General features: G+C 42.2%; 1 protein-coding gene across 1 annotated transcript in view; it reads right to left on the bottom strand.

Moving 5' to 3' along the window:
• Nucleotides 1-13,660: 13,660 nt before the first annotated feature.
• The window catches only part of LOC104280744 (ovostatin-like), a 29,806-nt gene continuing 20,942 nt past the window's right edge, over nucleotides 13,661-22,524 (bottom strand). Inside the window, exons 26-35 of the mRNA XM_009878490.1 lie at nucleotides 21,993-22,149; nucleotides 21,464-21,538; nucleotides 20,034-20,199; nucleotides 19,200-19,420; nucleotides 18,543-18,758; nucleotides 18,278-18,402; nucleotides 17,995-18,085; nucleotides 15,401-15,472; nucleotides 14,679-14,781; nucleotides 13,661-13,713 (exon numbers count right to left, since the gene is read on the bottom strand). Coding sequence (XP_009876792.1) covers nucleotides 13,661-13,713; nucleotides 14,679-14,781; nucleotides 15,401-15,472; nucleotides 17,995-18,085; nucleotides 18,278-18,402; nucleotides 18,543-18,758; nucleotides 19,200-19,420; nucleotides 20,034-20,199; nucleotides 21,464-21,538; nucleotides 21,993-22,149 — 1,279 coding nt within the window. The remainder of the gene's footprint in view (nucleotides 13,714-14,678; nucleotides 14,782-15,400; nucleotides 15,473-17,994; nucleotides 18,086-18,277; nucleotides 18,403-18,542; nucleotides 18,759-19,199; nucleotides 19,421-20,033; nucleotides 20,200-21,463; nucleotides 21,539-21,992; nucleotides 22,150-22,524) is intronic.

The raw sequence follows: 22,524 nt of genomic DNA, 5'->3' as shown, positions 1-22,524 counted from the left end.
CAAACCATATGAAATTAGAACAGAGCTGCAGCAACAGGTCGTCCCTTAGAAGTCTCTCTGTGGCATGCTGTGGTTGCTTAGACCTCAGACAACAGTCTGATGTTCCACTCTGAGAACCCAACTCCCTGTCATTTTTATTAAAGAGGATTTCTACCAGCTCCTACAGTTCAGGAACTTTACTAGGGTTCGCACTTGATTTTCTGTGCAATGGAATACCCACACCAGGAGCTGTCAAGAAAAGATATTCGCTGGCAAAGGCTTGAAATTGAGTTGACATTGTAGAAAGCGTATACGATCAGTATTGCATGTTCTTGCTCTTCCTGGATTTGTCAGGTAGTTATGAATTTAATACAACATCAGAAAGTGTTCATCCCAAACAGGCCAATTTGATAATCGTCACAGTCCACACCCTTATGCAACAAGAAGTTTTCTGAGGCTCCTTTTCAAAGTTTAATCAAAAGGTCAAATGGGTTAGGTGACATTCGATTGTTGTATAGATAGAGGAGAGTAGCTGTATGTAACTTGCTGTTATAATGAACGTAATTTTTGTCCCAAATATAGATTGGTTTTGGCTTTGGTTAGAAAGTCTACACTCATATTTCCAAGACTTGGCACTGGTCACAATGTCTTCTGTGCATATATGCCTTCTGCATGGTAGCTAAATGCAGGGCAAAAATGATCCATACATCTATATCCAAACATCTCAATGCATTGTTTAAACTCTCCACTAGTCAGAATGGAAAATGTGGATCTAGTAATGAAATAAGCAAAGAAGAAATGCAACTGTCTGGAATACAAAGTTACTGGTCTAATAGGTTTGCAACCAAATTATAGGATCATAGATTCACTAAGGTTGGAGAAGACCTCTAAGATCATCTAGTCCAACCATCAACCCAACACTACCATGACTATATCCTAAAGTGCCACGTCTACATGTTTTTTGAACACCTTCAGGGATGGCTGCTTCACCACTTCCCTGAGCAGTCTGTTCCAATGCCTCACCAGTCTTTCAGTAAAGAAATTTATCCTAATATCTAATCTAAACCTCCCCTGGTGCAACTCGAGGCCATTTCCTCTTGTCCTATTGTTAGTAACTTGGGAGTAGAGACCAATCCCCACCTCATTACAACCTCCTTTAAGGTAGTTTTAGGGAGCAATGAGGTCTCCACTTAGACTTCTCCAAACTAAACAATCCCAGCTCCCTCAGCCACTCCTCATAAGACATGTACTCCACACCTGTCACCAACTTCATTGCTCTTCTCTGGACCTGCTCCAGCACCTCAATGTCCTTCTTATACTGCAGGTCCCCAAACTGAACACAGTACTCAAGCTGTGGCATCACCAGTGCTGAGTACAGGGGCATGATCGCTTCTATAGTCCTGCTGGCCACGCTGTTTTTGATGCAGGCCAGGATGCTGTTGGCCTTCTTGGCCACCTGGGCACACTGCTGGCTCATGTTCAGCCAGCTGTCCACCAACACTCCCAGATCCTTTTCTGCCAGGCAGCTTTCCAGCCATTCCTCCTCAAGCCTGTAGCGCTGTGTGGGGTTGTTGTGACCAAAGTGCAGGACCCAGCACTTGGCCTTGTTGAGGCTCATACCTTTGGCCTTGGCCCATTGACATAGCCTGTCCAGGACCCTTTGCAGACCCTTTGCAGAGCCTCCCTACTCTCAAGCAGATCAACACTCATGCTCAACTTGGTGTCATCTGCAAATTTACTGAGGGTACACTCAATCCCCTCATCCAGATCATCAATAAAGGTCGTAAACAAGACTGGTCCCAAAACTGAGCCCTGGGGGACACCACTTGTGACTGGCTGCCAACTGGATTTAACTCCATTTATCACCACTTTCTGGGTTTGACCATCCAGCCAGCTTTTAATCTGGCAAAGTTTACCCCTGCCTAAGCCATGAGCCACCAGCTTCTCGAGCAGAATGCTGTGAGAGACAGTGTCAAAGGCTTTGCTAAAGTCCAGGTAGACAACATCCACAGCCTTTCCCTCATCCACTAGGCAGGTCACTTGGTCATAGAAGAAGATCAGGTTGGTCAAGCAGGACCTGCTTTTCATGAACCCATGCTGGCTAGGCCTGATTCCTTGGTTGTCCTGCATGTGCTGTGTGAATGTACTCAAGATGAACTGCTCCATAATCTTCCCTGATACCAAGATCTGCCTGACAGGCCTATAGTTCCCCGGATTCTCCTTCCAGCCCTTCTTGTAGATGGGTCTCATAAATAAATATATCATAAATAAATAGCCTGGATGAAAACGAGCCACTACATTTTATCACAAGAAAAAGAAACTAGAGGTCATCCCATCTTATCGCTTGTAACATACAATCATATGTCTTTTAAAGGAAGATCAAACAACATTTCACTTGATACAAAAAAAAAGGTTGTTTTCAGGACAGATTATTTACAAAACCATCGACATTTGATTTTCTGATTTAGGGGATTTTTTTGCTGACTGCATCTCTGTGCTCTTCAGATCATATCCATTTTGTTTAACTCATCTATATATGTGCAAGAAGCTTGTGGAGATTTCTTTAGAGGGAAATTAGAGATGATACTTTATCACCAGGTCAAAAGACTGTGTTTCAGATTCCATTCTTTCCTCACTGAAGAATTAATTCAGATAACTGGCACTTAAATTAATCTAAACCTGCTCCTCATACATGCTCACATAGAAGTCATGTAAGATTTTCTCCTTAGTCCTCTGTCACTGAGATTTCTTGGAGATAGGTCTCAAGGCTGCTGTGCTTTGTAACAACACCATCATTGCTTCTGAAGACATTTTGGAAGAACTTGCTGATCTTTCTGGGCATATATGAGGAACTGTTAGGTAATGTTGGAGAAATATCTCTATACAGATGGATTGTCTTGCATTCTTGACTCAAAGGGACTTGTTTGCCAGCCTAACCTTGAGTGTTACCTAAACAGTAACTTCAGAACTCAGCTAGACTTGTTGAGTAGTAGGACTGCACTCAGCTAGATCTGTGTGTTTGCAGATGGATAGCAGTGAGGGGTAGCCTTGGTAGCAGTAGAATAAGCTGATTGCTTTAGTTAACAGTGTTACGAAACAACTCACCCGATGAGTGTAGATAGCTTTCTGCCACTTTAACCCTGCTGAAGGCACAGTTAAACTGTAAAAATTGTGCCTTTATGGTTGTGGTTTGGTTTATTTGGGGCACTAGATATGTTGTATCAGTAAAAGCTTATCTTTACAAATAAAAGCTGTCTTATTATCATAAACTACAGTTAACTGCAATTTCTTTTTTCATGGAGAACTGGTCACAGTGATTTCTGTGTCAAGGAATGACTTCACCTCAAAATTCACTCACTGTCATTGCAAAGAGCCCTATTTCTTTCCTGTGGGAGTCATAAAATGGCTACTGGAAAATTCCAGTAGTCTCTGGAGCTTCATGTTTTTTCCCATTCTGGCAGTATTTGTAGCTGCTCACATTTCATTCCATCAGGTTCTCCTTTTTACACTTGCAGTTTATTGACATCATCCAACCATTCTTTGTGCTTGAGTGGAGCAGTGGAGGAGAGTGATAACTGAATGAGAGTTTGCACAGTGTAGCAGAGCAACTTTGAGCTAGCTAGCTGAGTAGGTAGTGGCATGATCTCCAATAAAGTCCATATGAAATGTTCCATGATTGCCTTCCTAACAGCACCCCAGCTAGCAGTCTGAATCCAACTTGCACATGTCTTCAAGACCTGTAGCCATGCCTTCATGGTGTAGACATTGACACCTTTCTTGTAAATGAGTTAATTGCTGCATTCAGAGGAGGAGCAATGCAAAGAAACTTGGTCATTACAGCTATGATTTATTGAAAAGCACTCAGGTGATCTGCCACTTTGACTATCACTGCTTCCTATAAAACCTTCTTTAAGCAGATCAGATTGTAATGAGTTTTTTTAGGTATAGTGAAGGTCGAAATGCTTGGTTTGGCCCAGGTGCTTGGGGAACAATGCTAACACATGGTAATTACCGGTAAAGCCCTGCTTGGTCAATAGGGTCTCCAGTCAAGCATAAAAGATTTCTTTCATTGTTCTGAGACATGTGGGTCCTGGCAAAGTTCTCTAGCAGTTCTGCGAGTTAAGAGGATGAAGAGTTCATTGAAGGAAATAAATATGTCCCTTAAGGAATAGTCACAGCTTGCAGTGATTTTGATGAGTGATAGAATTTCTTTCAACAAAAGGGGAGGGCACAGTGGGGGGTGGGAGCTACAACTATATCCACTTTGTCTTCCATCCCCCTAATCCTCACCCAGAGGCCCTTAACCACACCATCCCTACCTGTAAGGGCTGGGCAATCAGCCCTTAATCCTCCTATGTGAAGAGGCTGAGGTCTGAACGGGAATAGTTCTGTGTGAGCTAAAGTATTAAGACTGCCTTTGTTGTGCACTTTTGGTGGCTCACCTGGTAGAGCTCAGACTATGCTATAAATGCAGTGGTACAGTTAGAGCATCAAGTCCATCTGCACTTTTTTAGGGAGTGCTTTGCAGTTTTACAGTCCTTGTATGGACAGGACCAAGGGTTATTCAGCCCTCCTTTCTTCACCGTCTCAATAGGCAGCAACAAGGGTTGGGTTCAAATGTAAAGAAGTCACAATAAAATGCCTGAGTAAGCCCCATAAAAAAATCTCTGGTACTAAGTAAGTTCATTCTTCATCCTTGCTAATGTAAATCAAGTTTTAATTAGAGGGGGGAAAGAAAATGCTTAACAAGAAATATCAGAAGGGCAACTTTTGACATGTAATTCCAAAAATACAGCTGTCTAAGTCCTTACTTCTGGTGGGACATCTAGGCTGGCTGCATGCGCCCTCCCTAAACCTCCCATTCTAGAAAACAGCTCATGACTGGTACTGAGAAATCATCTTGCCTACCAAAAGCTGACACAAGCTGTGTATGACATGGCCATGTATTTGCTCTCCTGTCTACCAGAAAGGTATCTGAGGAAAAAACAGCCATCTCTAGTATGCTGAAGACTGCCAAATCCATTCTCTGACCTTTGGATAGCCTCTGAGGAGAATATTAACCCTTTATTTCTATTTTACACCTATGCACAACTCTTTACCCTTCTGATCTGTAACTTCTGCACTCTGTGGGCATTTCCTTTAAGTTCAGGTGACAACTTGTGCCAGTTGCATGTAGAAGGAAGTAGCTGTTTGAGGCTTTCATATTGCAGTGGCCTTACTCTGCTTTATGGAAATATTGTTTTTTAATTTAATTCTGCACAAATGCCCTCACATATACACTTTAGTAGGTTTATAAGTGTTCAAGTCTCCATTAATCCCTCTTATTTTCTTCTCCTTCCCTCCACTTGTTTACAGTGTGGAGGGAAGGAGAGGCTAATTTCTCTTCTTTGTAGTGATTTGAGAAGAGTCATCCAGTTTTGCTTCCACTTGGGATCTCAGCCATCACTGAGATAATTTTACCCCCAAAGTCCTTTTGTGGAATTGCAGCCACTGTTGACATAGATCTGAATCAGCTCTCAACAGCAGATTAGTCTGTTTGTGAAAAGGGACTTGTGGATGAGTAATGGCTTTACATGCTTCTTTGGACATGGTTACACGAATGCAGGTTTGTGGTAGGGACGTGGGCCAAATGAAATTTTTCAGACATTTTTTGCGGAAATGATGCACAGCTGTTCCAGCTGCTACGAGAAGGGAAGTGTGGGTCTTGGTGTAGTCACTTCAAGGTTTTAAAATGATGTTTCCAGAACCAAGACTTCATAGAAGATGAATCCAAGAAATGAGTTTTAAATCTTTGGGGGCAGGTGCTATCTCTTCTCATTTAAGTCTGTCTTCTGTGTAGGCGTGATATTGATAAGGCTTAAATGTGAAAAAGAACATGGACTTTCCTAACCAGTTGGTAACACCAAATGCTGGAGGCTACAGTCTCTTTGTGAATATGAGGACACCACTTGGGTCTTTTTGCCATTGACCAAAATCTAGCTTCTAAATCCATTTTTTTTCTTGTTGGAAAGGCATTTTCTTTCCACCATGACATACAAGAAATTGAACTTGTTCCAGGCACATTATAGGAGGCATGCAAATGCTATTCAGAGCCTGCAGCTTTCTCTCCCTTTATCTGTTCTTGTTATCTACTTGGCAGCATAACAATACTCTTGTGTTACCCAGTATTAATTGCCTACTTTAAGGATGCCCCCTAGGGAGAGCCTGTTTGTGCCTTCAACCCCTGACCTTACGCCTGAAAAGTTTTCTGGATTCATTCCCCACACATAAAAGCTACTTCTGCTTTGTCTTCAGTGATAATATATTCTGCAGCTGCGTATTGAACTACTGAGCACTGTACAGAACAAGCTGGAGGATGTGTCATTGATGAAGACCTGTCATTCTTTATTATCTTCTATTATCCCTCTAAACAGTTCAGGCTTCTGAGTCTAAAACAAGCTGGCCTCAGGCAACTAGGGATTCAGAGAATGTCCTCATTGCATAGTTTTCCCTTTTAAAGAACTAGGTGGTTTTTAAGGTTACTGCTTCATAAATGACCAGAGTTAGGTGGAGCATCACATCTGTGTCTAATGTCATCCCTATTTAGCTAGCCTGATGGCAGCACAAGTGCTTTGCTATTACAGAAAGCAGTGACAGAGTCCTGACTGTTCACATCACTGAGGAAAGCCTCCAGAGTCTCTCCTGTCAGATTTTCATGGATTGCAGCAGATGAATCCTGTAGGAACTGCTGGAAGAAGTACAAATAGATGGGTGGCCTTTTCTCGCACTGAAAGTTAAAGGGAAGAATTATTCCTGGTAGTTTTAAGGTTCTTGAGCACCTATAGCAACTATAGCAATCAGAGTAGGAACACATGACTCAGCTGACTTTTTGTTAAGGGAGAGTGTGCTGACATGCTTGGCTGTAACAGCAAAGCTACAGGTCCTACCTGTCCTGCATAGGAGCTCATAAGACTCTGAGTGCTCTCAAAACCCAGGGAGGTGGAAAGAAAGTTTCACAGAATCACCTACATTGGAAAGACCTTTGTGATTATCAAGCCCAACCATTAACCTGGTTTTGGTAGGATCCAGGCTCTAGAAACAGATGAACACAACAACAACCAAGCCCATGAGAGGCCGCTCCCTGGCCCTGAATAGATAGTCTGTGATTTGCTCCAGTTGCATTAGCAGCTGAACCTCAGCAACTGCTCTGAGTTCAGAATGTTCTAACGTTGCTTTGTTAAGGATACAGTGAGGATAAAAATGCAAAGCCATGGTGAATCTCATTGCTTCAAATGCAGGTGCAGCTGAGCACTGTAGAATCCTCCATACAATCAGCCATTGGAGTAATCTCCCCAGAGAAATGGTGGATTCACCAATATTGGACACTTCAAGATTCAGCTGAACAAGGTGCTGGGCTGTCTTATCTAGACCATGTTTTTTGACAAGAAACGTTGAACCAGATGATCTTTGAGGTCTCTTCCAGCACAGTATTCTATGATTCTGTTATATGTGCTTCCAGCATGCAAGGCCTCAGCCTCAACCCAGCATTTTGCTGGCTTCTTGGGCACTTCTCTGGTTCCTTGATTCTTCCGGCTCCCCCTTTGCACTGGCTCTCAGACATTTTTTTTCTTGCAGTATATACCAACAGGTTTATAGTTCTTTTGGTTCAAAATACTGTGAGCCTCCCTCTACTGACACTGCCCGGACTTTATACTCCTGGAACAGACAGAAAAGGTCCAGGTAACCCCATCATACCAGAAGTTGTTTATGATGAGTTTGAAAATAATTATTTAGCAAGTCTCATAGTCATAACTTGTGTCCAAGACTGACTAAAAATCATGGAGCCTGTTTTCAGAAACACACCTAATGTCAGAAAAGAGTAATCAGATTATTACTGAAATGGTTGGAAAGGATGAAATTTTTGTTGCCTGGTCTAGTTGAGAGCTGGCGTCCCTGCCCACAACAGGGAGGTTGGACTAGATGATCTCTAAGGTCCCTTCCAGCCTATGCCATTCTATGATTCTATGATTCTATGACTATTCATTCTATCACTTTGTGTAGGGGCTGGCCTCTTCTGGTAACCAAAAGTAAGAGTCACATATATTCAAGAAACAAGGAAGAATCTCAGATTGTTTTATTTAATTTCAGTGCTCCATCTCTTCTTCCTAAGTTTCGCCTGGTCTTCTTGGTCTACATACATGCTAGGGGCATGTATGGGTTCACTATTCCCACTGTTTGCAGTATCACGTCTCAGATTGTGCTAGTCCATGTCATCACTGTTTGTTTGAGGTAAAAACAGTAGGAGCATAACTCAAACAATGCTAAGGAACTGAATCCCCTCCAAGCATTCACATTAAGCTAAACTGAGTGTCAACAAGAATGAAGAAAACCATGAGACAACAATGAAAAAAGTCATGATAGATGACTACAGCAAGCAATAAAGGTTAAAGGAAAGGAAAAATGTGACTTAATTGTTGGAGACAAGTTGCAGAAATCAACAAGAGTGAAACAGAGCAAGTAATGCTGTGTATGTTTGTTCTGGGACAGGCTATTGAGCAGGGCAAGTCTATTGGCCATGAGGTCACCAGAGCCTCCGGCACTGATCAAGAGCTTCCACAAGGTGCTGAAGGTTTCATGCTTCTGGTCACTGAGTTGGAAACATTTCTTAAAGTCTTACCTGATGTTGCTGCTAAAAGGATCAAGACTAACATTTTAGGCTTTTAAACAGGCAGACCATTTCAAGGACTTGTTTTTATAGGAAAATATACATATACAGAAGACTAATGCCTGTGCTCAAACTAAAAAACTGAGCATAAACATGTTGTATTCGACACCCAATAAGAAAACATTTGGCATTTTTGGAGACGGGAGGTGACCCTTACCATTTTGTCTGGTTGATTCACATAAAAAGTCAGTGTCTGAAGTTCTTGTTAATTTTTTAAATCGTTTAATCTGGAATTTTAACAGGAAAATTCTTGGGCTCATGTTTTCACATATTTATTGTAGTCTCAAAGAGCAGGGAGGAATACTGCACCTTCCCAGCGCTTTAGGTGGAAATAGATCTTCGCAGGTGTTTTTGCAGGACACAGATTGTAAAGAATGTGAAAAAGAGCCTTTGTATTGACTGGCTGATATAAGATCCAGAAGCTGCACCTTCTGCTTGTGAAAAAGGATGCCATTAACATGGCATCTATTGACTTGTCTGAAAACATCAAGAGTGAGAACCCTCCTGCACTCTCAAATGAATCTCTCAGGCTTATGTGGCTTTTCTAGCACTTTCCTCTGTACCTGCTCTCCATCTTTTGTCTATTCTTTACTTCAGTTAAGGATTTTATCATTTCTTTCCAAAGGAAGGAGATCCCTTTTGGTAAGGCTATGCTAAGGGTTGGGTGGCTCAGCTGTGCAGAAAAGAAATGAAAAACATAAGCAAATAAATTGTAGTATATAACTGACTAAACAATAGCAAGGTATCACGCTTATTACTGCTCATGATGGATTTCTGCTGTAATCTGCTGTGCAGCATCTAAGTTTTTGCATCATATAAAAATCAAGACTCTTTTATGAATCTCATAGATCAATTCTGAGTAAAATTTCCTAGGCAGTGGCATGTAATGGGGAAGAATGTGAAGCTTCATCACATGGAAGTAGCCAAATTTCTTCAATTTACTGCATGAGATGGAGAAATATATACAGAGATAACACAGTGAATCCAGACCAAAGAGCCTCAAAACTCTATTTTTACCTCTGGTGAACAAGTCAAATTAAAAGCTCAGTGCAGTGAGAGTGTGAGACAGTCCAACTTGCCTAACTTGCATTGAGGTTAAGCAAACACCTGAGTTCCTGCCTCAGCAACTTCACATGATGCAATCTCCATGAGAAAAAATTTGGGTCACTAGTTGTGCTGGAGGTAGAAGAGTTATAGAGGCAAAAGAAGGCCATAAAATGCAGATTTTACTAGATACTGCTGGCATTGTCCCAGTCACTCCTTCCCAGCCTAGTGTTTCGGAATTTTGTAGCAAAACTTAAATGCTGTGCTCTTGAAAGAATCTGCATTTCATATCAGTTTCCATCTGACCAGGCTTGCAGTTGGCCATTCACTGGAATGGCATTAAACAAAGGCTTTTGTTTAGCAGCAGACTGAGTGTACACAGCTGAGGAAGGTGGATTGAACCAGCCTGACTGACCCCTCTTGAAGCTCACACGATCTTTTCTGCTGACAGGGATGAGAGAGCAAGGGGCAGTCTGAGGTCACTGAAAAGCAGCTTGGAACCTTAACATCTTCAGAATCATAGCTAATTCCTCAGCATGTGTCCATCTGCAGCAAAAGTCACCCACAGGTCTCATGAAAACATGAAGACATTGCTTTCACTGTGACTTCCTAGGTCAAGCGCTGTGCCCAGAGGATGTTTCTGATGCGAACAGAAATGCTGGGGATAGAACCTTTGGGTTTTGAGTGGAATTGGAAGACGTAAAAGACATTTACCTCACAACATCCTTTTTTCAAAATATAATTATTTTTTCAAAAGGTAGAAAATCTCATCAATTGAACTGCATGGAATTCCAGCAGAATTGTCAGGGAAGAAACTATGCAATAAAGTAAAACTTTAATTGTACCCAAACAAAGCAGAGAGCTTCATTCCCCAATTTCTGTCCATCCTGAGGACAATATCCAAAAATATTGATGGCACGGAATGTGCTTGTAAGTGTTGCTTTATGCATCAAAGTGCCCTTGCAGGCTCGCCTGCATGCACGGTACTACGGCATGAAAAGCTGGTACGTGCCTCATGCTTTCAAATGCCAGGTGGTGCATTTAGAAACCAGAGAGTTTGGGGCTGGGTTCTCGAGGGTGTTAAGGCACTTGGCTCACATCAGCCAGGATATAAATTCACAAAGAACCTTAGGGTCCTATGCCCAGTTCCTCAGCAAATGTCCAGATGTTTCCTAAGGTCCTGGCGTTGCTGAATTGCTGAAATCTCCTTTTTTTTTTGTCTGGACTGCAGTGCTGCTCTCAAGCTGAACACCCTCTTGCTAGCTGATCTGCAGAAACTCTTCCCCTGTTTCAGGCCTTCTCCAAATGCACATAAAAGGCACTGAAGAGGAGGCTTCTGAGGGTTGGAATATGTTCTTGTGCCTCCACTGGGCTAGCTATCCAGTGGTAAGAGTGTTTGTGTGTGGTAGCAATTATTTTTGAAGTCCCCTGTCTTTTCGGACAGAAGACCTGAGTCTGTAGGTGACCTGATGCAAGAGTCAGAGTAGCTACTGGTGAGGCAGACTATGGACATGTCTAAATAGGCCAGTTAACTTCCAGATTAACACAAGCAGCAGTGGAAAGGAAGACTTATTCTGTTGCTGGGGTTTTGGATGGAGAGAGGAAGAGACTCATGGCCTGTTACAAGAAGTCAAGCATGAGACCACAGTTGTGACCCTGTACAGGAGCCACCGAGCACACACAGAGAAGCAGAGCTCTGCTGTAAGAAGGTGAGTAAGGGTAGGAGGTGGAGTGCTGACGCGTTGCTCAGCCTTCTGCAAAAGCTCCCAAGGTTTGCAGCACGGATCTCTGACGCAGCTGAACTGCATCTGTGCCTTTCTGAAAGGGACACTGTATTTTTACCTTCCTGCTTCCTAGTGGTTCTCTGACCTCATGGTAAGCTTGTTCAAGCAGGTAGGAGGAAGAAACATACTTTCCCTCCTTAAATCTTGCCAGTTTTGAATTGAGTCACTATCTCTGACCTGCTCTCTGTGGGCTCAAGTTGAGCACCACTTTAAAGGTCAGGAGAGCATGGAAGGGAGCAAAGGCGGAAGAAGTTGAACAAGACCAAGACTATGCTGTTCAGCAACACCTACCTGTTAGGTTGGTGTAACTGCAATGTGATGTGGTGTCCCAGAGGACTGGGGTCCTGTAAGTTAGCTTCTCTAGGTAAAGCTTCTCTTCTCTATTAAGCTGCAGCCTCCTGCCTCTGGCTTTTATTTTCCACGAAGATGCCTGAGTAGAGATTGGTTCATAAGGACTGCCCAAAGCAAGATCAGTGACTGTTTTTGCATCCTCACAATTTCTTCACTCATAGAGGTGGCAAAATTTATTATCAAGGGTACTGCATTTGACTAACCCAAAGACATTTGTAATAACCTAATTTATACTGGAGCACAGGAACTCTACTTCGTGTCTGAACTTGCAGAGAACTCTGAGCAACAAGTCAAGAAATACCTGTGCTGGGAGGCTCCTTGTCTATAGGTATGTACACATATGCTCATATTAAAGTGTGACTCAGAGGAGAAAAACCCCTGCAGAAAAATATTTCTTCACACAATGTGACTGGCAGTTCAGCCTCAGCAGTCCCCAGCACTGTGCTTTTGCTGGTCAGGGACAAGTGGCATATTACTGTCCTGGATGCAGCAAGAAAGGTGATGTTAGTAAGCCATTGATGACCTTTAGGCTATAAGTTCTAGGATCTTATCTCGCTGGAAATACCTGATGGTAAATCACTTTAAAATTCTTTCTTATAAGCGTATGAACGTTGGTGAAAGACACAAAGAAGAAAGGAAGTTGTTTTGGTGATGACAGATTGTGTTTTTATAGCTTTCATGTAAAATGTCCTTCATTTGTTTCTCTCCCATGCCTTGGATCTTTCTTCAGGGAACTTCCTGCCTTTTACAGAGCAGTGGAGGACCTGGTCATGATTCCTTTTGTCTGGAAGGAAAACTAACATTTAGCAGCAAGTGCAGTGCAGACCTGATGGACAAGTCTGCCTGCAGATCTGGATGTCTTCTGTTGCCCGAGTCATGCATTTTGATACACTGTTCACAACTGAACCTCCCAGGGTTCCATTAGATCCACTATTTCTCCCTAACCCCTTTTGAAAGAGTTTCTGTCTAACAACTCTCTACTTTCTCCCACCATTAGGCTTTGAGTAGAAAGCTTCCATCACACAGGCCAACGCGCTGATCCTGTCTATGCCACAAGATGTCAGAGATGTCAGGATGTCACTGGCATTGATTGACCTGTCCAGGGTATGAATTTCTTAGCTTATGAAATACCTTACAACACCCACTTATAGCTATAACAAGGAGTGGAGACTGCGACAAAAAAGCATAGCCAGTCAGAAGGTTTTATTACAAAGAGCAGTAAAATATGAGGTGTCATTCTGAAGAAAAAACTTTTTATATAGAGTCAAAAACTGCATAAAAGTTATCTTCCTGTGACTAGAATTCTGAAATCCATAAATGATTCTGTTCAATCAGTGAAAAAGATGAATATCAAAGTGATTTCTACAGAATCTTCCATCAGGATAAATGGAAAGACCGAACCAAATAAAATCTACTGAAGTGGCAGCAGTGGATTATTTTCCTAATCTTAGCTTTCTTGAGAGGAATTTGTGGCAAAGAATACATGTTTCGTGTTTACACAAGGTTCCACTGGAATATATGTCATGAGTTTCCAAAAAGATGGATGGTCAGGGTTAACAATTGCATGATATTTCCTTTGTTAGGAGTTTCTCATCCACATTGATCCCAAGCTCTTTTGAAATGTGGGCCAGAATGAGTCATTCTGATCCACTGTGCTTTAGGATTTGCTTATTCCTCATTCTCCTACATGCTTTTCATTGTCCTCTGAGAAACTACTAAGTCTTTTATCCTCTTCTTCCTCTACAAATGCTAACCTGATGTCTTCTGAACCATTACCTCTTCTGACATATAGCTGATTTCAGTTCGAAAGTGGGGAGCAGGGTGTTTTGTATTCTGCAAAGGCATATTCATCTGGAAAGAAGAAAGAAAAAAGACATTTGCATGAGAGTGAGAAATTGTTCTGACCCCAGTCCATGTGCACCTGTGAAAAACACATTATGAACCAGAAAACACTTGACAGATTTTGTGGTGGTGTTCCAGTTGTTAAGGCATCCAGTAGCAGAGCTGCACAGTCAGAGCCCAATGCACGCCTCTGGCCTTCTTTGTCAGGACACCATCATTGCCATGACCACACGAGATGTAGATCACATGACAGAACATGCACCTCAGGGACAATTCTCTGGATACTGCTCCTAATCTGCTAGGATGCACTCCCCAAAGGTTATGTCAAGCTTGAGAAAAGCATCTGAGCCACGGTTTGAGAACACAGCTTCCACAACTGGGTAATGTCTGATGCAACTGTAGTTCCTAAAGGCCGGATCGAGAAAGGTGGAAAGGCACTTAATTTTCTAGTTAGGTACTTAAACTCCTCTTGAGTTCAGTGGGACTGCCATTATTACTTAAGTACTTAAATTCCACTAAGGAAGTGTTCTTTGACTGCCACCTGATATGTCAATATAAAGCACAAATATGAGGTAACTCAGACGAGGGAAGTCAGCAACACTACTGCCTTTGAGTTCTTGATTTTAACCATTGTGTCCAAACTGCAGTATGAAAGTGGAACTGAACTTCTTTCTGTATATAGTTTGTAACTACAGCTCCTGATATATCACCTTCTAATCTGCTTTATGTTGAAATGAAGCAAGAAATGAAAGGACAGGAGTCAGAGACTGTCTATGCTCTGCAAACCCTTTTCAGTCTAGTAATCAAAAGCAGCAGAATTCCCAATTTGCTCTCCACTTGGGAGCAAATGCAAAAGAGTGCAGAGAAGCTTGCGCTGAGAGAACAAGAGAAAATCCAATGTCTCCCACCGTGTAAATGCTGAGATCAATACTTTGATTTCACACATTTTACTTAGGCCTACTGCGGTCACCTACCTGTTTCATAGTAATCATACACATGTACTGGCACTGGTTTGATGTCTGAGACAGGCAGGCTTTGCTCCACACTGAAGGAGAAGTTGATTTCCTTCTGGGAGACCTGGAAATGGCAAGACAAGAGAATGCATCAGACCTTTTCATACCTACCCCTGAGACTAAGGTTGAACAGATGCGTTTCTGGGTCAGACTGGGTGATAAAGTGCCATTCTACAGTTCTCTCCAGATTGTAAATTTGATGTCAAACCAGATTATTGTTTAAAAGCTCTTGCTAAATACATTTTGTTGCTAAAATTGGGTGCTTTTTTTTTCCTTCCTCTTCATATTTCCATTGCCAATTACCCCAACTGCGGCTTTCAGCTCATCAGCATTCATCCTGTCACTGAAAGTTGCTGTGAGCTTCTTTGCCTTTTCCCACCTAAAATCACCTTCAGCATCCTTATGAATCTTCCCTCCAGTTTTCTCTCTTTAATCACTTTGAAGTCAAGAACTTCATCCTCCCCTGTGTTTCTGTTCCTCATTCCACACCAAATGTCCCAAACTCTTCACTGTAGACTATGGCTACCACGTATGTGTGTTTGATGTTGGACGGAGTGAGGTCTCTTTACATCTTTAAGTCATGTCTATTGCTAACCTGCTATTAATGAGATTTTTCTTTTGTCTAGGAGCCTGCTTTACACTCGTAGTTCAATAAAACCAAACAAGAAACCTCCCAAACTTGCCTGCTGAAGGTAGAAGAAGATGTGGTTGTTCTTGATGTCTACACGATCCACAACGGAGTTCTGGTGCCGAAGCTTTAAATAAGGCAAATTACAGCAGTGTTACAACAGGAGGCTGGCCAAGGAGACTTACAAATTCGACAGTTAAAGGATGTTTGAAGTGGCTGCCGTGCTCGCCGTGTGCTACCTGCCATCTCGTGGCCGAAATCAGAAATGCAAGTTGAGTATTTGCCTAACATGACGAGCGCAAACCAATCACAATGACTAATAGTTTTTACTATTCAGCTTTGGCGCGTGTGACATTTATAATTAACTTAAAAGTGCTCTCATTCCAATGAGAATTTACAATTACACGACGAATTTTACAGCTCAGGCTGACTTACTTGCTACTACATAACATATATAAAGAAATAAAGTTAAAAAAAAGAGCTAAATTATTTTACTATAAAAATGTACAAAATCTAAATATTCCAAACGTTAAAAATGAACTATTTTTTTCCCCAAGTACATATAAAGAGGTGTAGGATGCTAAACAGCATGACTTCTCAGTGGAAAAATCTTCAAAGAGAAATTGTACATTTCATGCGGTTCTAGTCTAAAAAGAAGTTCAGGCCGAATGCTGAATGATTGTAAATGCACCAGGTGATGACCAGACTCTACAACGAATTGCATTCTTCTTTTTATTTATCTGAAGATATGGCTCATGGCTTGAAGCCGGACCTGAACTGCACTAGGTACTGAAACGAGGTACTTATCAGTGGTCTCCCCAGCACTGGCTTCATCACAGCCAAATTTCTGGGTAGCAAAGGAAGAGCAATACCTACTTTTTCTTTGTGTGTTGAACTGTGCTGTAGAAGAAGGAATAACCATGTCAAAAGGATGACATTGCAAAATGCCCATTTGAGCAATTTAACTATGGCAGAAATATTTCTTACGTAGATCGTGTCAGGTTGTCAGATTAAAGACTCATGTACACAAACACCATGAAGCACCAGGAAGGGGAAGACCCACCAGGTGAGTCAAACACCAGAGTACCTCTGGGGCACATTACAGGCACAGGGTTGAAGAGGAGATGCTGGGACTCAGGAAAAAGTTATTACAGGTTGTTTAGGGGAAGAGACAGAAGTAACAAAGGGAGTGATAAAGTCTAATTGGGAGAAAAAAGGTGGAAAGATGGGACAGAAGGGGCCAGCTGCCCATAAATATGTTGTTGGTCAGTATGGTTATGGAATCATAGAACCATAAAACAGTTTCAGTTGGAAGAAGCCTTCAAGATCATCTAGTCCAATCTTTGTCCTAGCCCTATCAACACCACTAAACCATGTTCCTAAGCATAACATCAATCGCTCTCTTAAAGTCCTCCAGGGACAGTGACTCAACCACCTCCCTGGGCAGGCTGTTCCAATGCTTGACATCTTGCCATGCTTTGCACCTGGTCACCTTTGTGCCTGGTCACTGCCTCTCCTACATTCTTATTAAATTGTTCCTGATTGTTTTCCTCTGTGAGGGGCTCTCTATTCTGTGTACACGGTCATGTATGGCTTGCCAGCCACTGAAGAGGGGACCACATCACAGGAACTCTGTGTCTGGGGTGCTAGCATCTTAAGACACCAGACTTCAGGCTTGTTGTGTGTGCGTGTGTATGTCAGCATGTGGTTACTAGTAAATATAAACCTGGACTAGCTGACGAATGAGTTAAGTGGCTTGGAAGCCACCTACTGAAGCAGGCATAAATCTGGGTCAGGTATGGAAGATACTGGGGGATCTCTGAGTCATCTACCAGAGGGACCAGGGGTCCAAGTCTGTTACTGCAGAGACTAAAAGGTCTTGGGGCAGAAACTGGTTAGGCTATTGGGATGGACTACATTTTTGTGTGTTTGTGTGTGTGTACGTGTCTGTGTGAGGCAACTGGGAGACCAGGGGATCCCAGCCCAGCTGCTGCAGACACTGCATGTCTAAAGTTGGTTACTAAAGGTACTCGACATGCATAAATACAGATGCTGGGTGGCTCAGTTCCAGCTACTACTGTGCATATGCCCAGGTGCCAGCAACTCGGTGGAACAAGGATCCAGGGGCAGGTACCCAGATCAGTTACCAGAGGGATCCACATTGTGTATTTGCCTGTATATATGTGTATATATATATATCTTTTCCACAAAAGAACTATCAGTCTGATCAGCCAGAAAGGGGAACAGGATAAGACCATTTGTGCTATCTGTGTTTGCATAAGTGCTGTGTTTTTTGTCTCTGTTCATTTGTGAGGCCAGATGTGTATATCTGTATGTATGACCTATGTATGACCTATATATCTACATAGAGTGTGCATGTCTGCCTACTGGTAATATACATCTAGCTCTGCTGTAGGCTGGACCTGGGGATATGAAGCTGCAGCAGTCTCACCTCTGTTGGGATACTGGATTTGGCAACTCTCACAGATTTTCTTCAACAGATAAACAGCTACAAGCCTGAGACACAAAGTATGTGACAGAAGGCTACATCCAGAATTCCCATGGGGCTCCAATTTGCTAACCGGAGACTATTTTCATCAACTTCCCGTGTTTTCAGGGTTTACCATTTACTTTGCTCCTATTCTTTACCTTTTCCAGTGAAGATCTTACAGGAACAAAACCTGAGAGCATCTTCAGATCAATAATAGCCATGTTGGAAACTTTGCGGTTTCCTGCGTAACTAAAATGAGAAAAGTTCTGTTAGTCTGGTCTGCAAATGGAGAGGAAATCAGTGAATGACATTTTCAGCTCCCAGTGATCCTATTTGTCTTCTTGCAGCTGTTCGGTAGCAGTTAACTGTCTGTGCTTAAGTGCTTCCTTGGGTGCTTTACCAAGCTGAATGCAAGAGAGCAGGTCAATAAGAGAAAGTTACCTGGTGGAGACGACAAGGTCAAACTTTGGTGGGAAGTTGCTTGTGCAGGATACATTGGCCGGCTGTATGGAGAGGGAAAATCCTGCAACTTTTTTTGGTAAATGGATGTTGTATCTCAAGGTGGTCTAAAAGAGATGGGAAATGTGAGATGGCCACAGACTTACAGGCTTTTGTTGCTTTGGCATAAGGTATGGAGAAGAATGAGGTATGGAGAACCTCCTGCTTAGTTCTCAGAGGGATGGTGCTGAGCTTCCAGCTTGCTTACCTGCAGATAGACACAGCCAGTGCCATTCACTTCCACACTGTAATTCCCTGGAATAGTGGGTAAGGAAGCCTGCTGCTGTAAGAAACGGTTCTTGTTGTTCACCTGGAAAGTCTTACTGGGGGACTCCATAAGGTTGACTTTGACTGCGTTAAGATTTTTTTTAGAGAAGGTGAGGTATCCATACTGGGCTAAAGCTTGGAGAGCAACAATAGTGTCCTGAAAAGAACAACATCATGCCTAATTAGATATTCAGCTGTAACATGGTGCACGAGATGAGCACAGCTCTTATTTCTCTGATGCTTTGTCAGTGCTTATAAGTGGAGGGGGACTTTGCAAAGAGCTAAGGACACAGGATACAAGTTTTGAGGCAATAGATTTGGATTATCTCAGAAAATCTGGGATAAAGCTGTGTCAGCAGTGACAGCTGTCTACTGCTAACTTGAAACTCAGGTAAATTCTTATTTCTTAAAACTGATATATGCATGAAGCTCCCTATGAAGAGCATGGTGTGTCCTGACAGGGAGACTTGTGCAAGCATCCTTTATCAAATATTACTCTAACAAATATGCAGTCAGGAAGAGGTGTCATACTGTTGAGGTCCAGCTAGTAGGCTGGACTGCTCCCAGAAGCTTTCTTTTTACCATACCCAGTTGTTACCTGGCTGGAAGAGAAGCCACCATATGGATTCTGCTGTTTGACAAGCCAGTGCACAATGCGAGAAATGTAAGATAAGTCGTCTGGAGTGAGTTTGGGTTTCCTGAGCAAAGCCAGCAGCACATAGCTGGTCATTTCAATCTCAGCAGAAGGGGCACGGGAATAGAAGAAAGGGAAGCGTTCTGTTGGTGGCTTGTTTTCTCTCTGCCAATGAACTGAACCACCTGAAGACAGAAAAATGGGGTGTAAAAAGCATGGGAAAATTACTTGCTGGTTAATTCACTACAGTATCACATGGGACATATGTGTACAGTTCCTCCTTTGTCTTTACTCAAAGTTTTTTTCAGCCATCAGTGTTCTGAACTGGATACGTTTTAGTCTGATGATGGAAAAGAAAAGAGGATGGAATGAAAAGGGAAATCATACAAGGGGGTTGTACAGGTTAAAGAGAGGTTGAAGTGAAGGCAGTGCGTCAGAAGCTAAGGCACTCACAGACTGAAGCATGTGAAATAGTCAAGGGAACTAGGTTTGGTCAGCGCATAGAAGAGGAGGCTCATGGAGAAACTAGATACAACCTTCCGCTACCTTGGACAGAGACTTCCAGGAGTCTCTCCCCACTCACATTATTTCATAATTCCAAGAAAATCAGGCCACACCTCTAACTTTTGTGAAGCCAAAAGAGACAGAGAAATTCATAGAGGTAAATTCAGTAGCATGTCAGGCATGAAGTGGGAAGGGAGCAGTATAAATGAGAAAAATGTACACAAAGTAGTTTCCATCATACCATGGGACACACCATCAGCTCTATTGCCTATATCATGGCCACATTGCACTTACCATCTCTGGTAGCTGTCTTGTCCAGCTTCTCAAGGAAGAATTGGTATCTCTCCTCTTTATCAGCTAAGCCATAGGCATAGGCAAAGAGGGCCTGGTTGTACAGGTTGTGGACCCCATTGCCAAATGCAGTCTCCAAACAGTTCATGCCACTCTGGATGACAGGATGCTAGTAACGCAGAACATAGTGAGGTTGTCAGGTGCTTAGATTTGTGTCTCATCTCTTTAAATACTTCCACCATTGCTTAAGCTGCTATCACCAACTCTTCATGCTAAAAATACACATGATCCACAGCATATTTAAGGGCCAACAGTGTGTATCCTATAAAAAAATGCCCTTCCAGTGGTGCTACCTTCCTTCTGCATTTACTTAGAGGCATCACGGCCAGACTGACAGAACACTGGTTCTCTTCATGATTTGCGAGATGACCTGATGCAGGTGAGTCCTTTGTCCCTTGGTTGCTTTAGCTCTAAGAAGTGGATAATTTTACTGAACAATGTTAAGCGTAGTGAGATTTCATGATGAAGCAGAGTCCCTCAGATGGATGTTTTTATTCATTTGCTAGCTATAGCTATCAAGGCAAATCTTCAGTCCTTTCAGCCTTACAGACTATCTCTCTGAGCTCTACTTCAGCTCAGACATCACCAGCATGCTACTAACCATGTCCTGTCTATTCATCTTCTCTTATGATGTGGCACCAGGTTTTGAATCTTCTGATGAAGATACTGGGACTTAAATTCATGTTGCTGAAGAACTATTTGACTGCACAATGTCTTTATCCTGCCAGTGTCAGGTACTTAAATGATCATAGAATCATAGAATGCCTAATACCACAGTATCTGAGGGACCTGTAGAACTTGGCATGTTTAGAACATATTTGTCAGATTCAGAACAATACTCATCTTCCCCATTTTATGAAGAGAGCAAAAAATAGGTGCTCTGGGATATGCAGGAAGTCTACTGCATATCTCACCTCTCATTTCCCTGTGCCTAATATTCTAACCAGCAGCTCATCTCCTCCTTCCATCATTAACAATGACTTAGGGAAATGGAACCACAGCTTAGATTTGGATAGCTTGGACTTTGAACTGGGTAAATTCAGTGAAAATTCCAAACTGGACTCTGGACGGAGTTGGCAAATTCAGTCTGGATTTTGCACCTACATAACCCACCACTGTTCAACAGTACTGGATTCCTCAGGGATTTTTCAGATGAATCCACAGTAACTAGATACATAGCTGATTTGTAACACTCATCAAACACTTATGGCAACTGCAGTGTTCTGGAAACAGATTTCCTCAGCTGATGCTACTGTTCTACAATCAGTATTTATGACATTGTCAAAGAACACGGATGTGAGGACTATGACTTATGCACTGTTTGACGAATGGCTGACTGGGCCAATAAAGCAATAATAGCATCAAATACCTACCGCAGCAGAATGTCCAGCCTCCAGCAGCGCTGCCACAATGTAGGCTGTGAGTGAGTATTCACCTTCTTCTCCGCTCTGAACAAAAAACAAGCAAAGAATAGGTCAGCACAGAAGTCCTAGAAAGAAAGAAAACATAGATTAATTCATAGTTCAGATATGACTTAGATTGGAGATCAGAAGTAACTTCTGTCTCCCCTTGTGCATAGGACTAAAAAAGATCAAGTTCACTCAGCATAAAGCCAAAATTATTTCATGCATTTTCTTGGCTTTTGCACATATACAATAAAGTACATTATAGCCTGGAGCTGTACATGTAATACAGTGATGGAAAATAAAACCTGAGACTTCTGACTCAGAAAGCTACCTCATCATCAGCGGCAGATGTAAGAATCATGCTGTGCTTGTGTATGAGAGACATGAGAGAAGGAAATGTAAGGGGGTGGTGATAAGCTTGTGTCTGGCAGAAATGGTCCAAGTCAATCCCAATGGCAGGACTAAAAGCTTGGGACTGAAAGTTTGTCTGTTATACCTTCAAAGCATTGTTGAAATGTGACCCAGCGTTTTCAAAGCAGCCATCTGACTTCTGCTTGCTTGCCAGCCAGATCAAGGTTTGAGACTGGACATTGTCATCAATGTAGATATAGCGTCTGGCTTGTGCAAATGACTTATACACAAAGGCTGTTAGCCTGCAGATGAACCAGAAACAAAGAGCAGGTAAGATGTGAACAAGACTAAGAAAGTTATATGCAACTGGATGTGCATAGAAAATTATGTAAAATCAACTCTATGATGTCTGAGGTAAAAGAAACAGGTTTTTTTTACACCTGTTAAGTTTTAAACAAGTAAGTTAAAACTGCAATATTAAAAGCTGAACTGAGGTTTCTGCATTGTTGTGCTTAAACCATTCTTTCAGAGAAGGGGTAGAGTATAGACATAGCTTCATGACTGATGATAGTAATTTCTAATCTTAATTAATAGAATTAGGAAAAGAACCAGGTGAGAAGGGATCTCTGGAAGTCTCTAGTCCAACTACCTCCTTAAACTAGAGCCACCTTCAAAGC

Source organism: Apaloderma vittatum, unplaced genomic scaffold (assembly GCF_000703405.1).
Source record: "Apaloderma vittatum isolate BGI_N311 unplaced genomic scaffold, ASM70340v1 scaffold12861, whole genome shotgun sequence".
Lineage (NCBI taxonomy): Eukaryota > Metazoa > Chordata > Aves > Trogoniformes > Trogonidae > Apaloderma > Apaloderma vittatum.
Note: the sequence above shows the minus strand (reverse complement) of the source record. Positions and strands in the feature narration are given on the sequence as shown.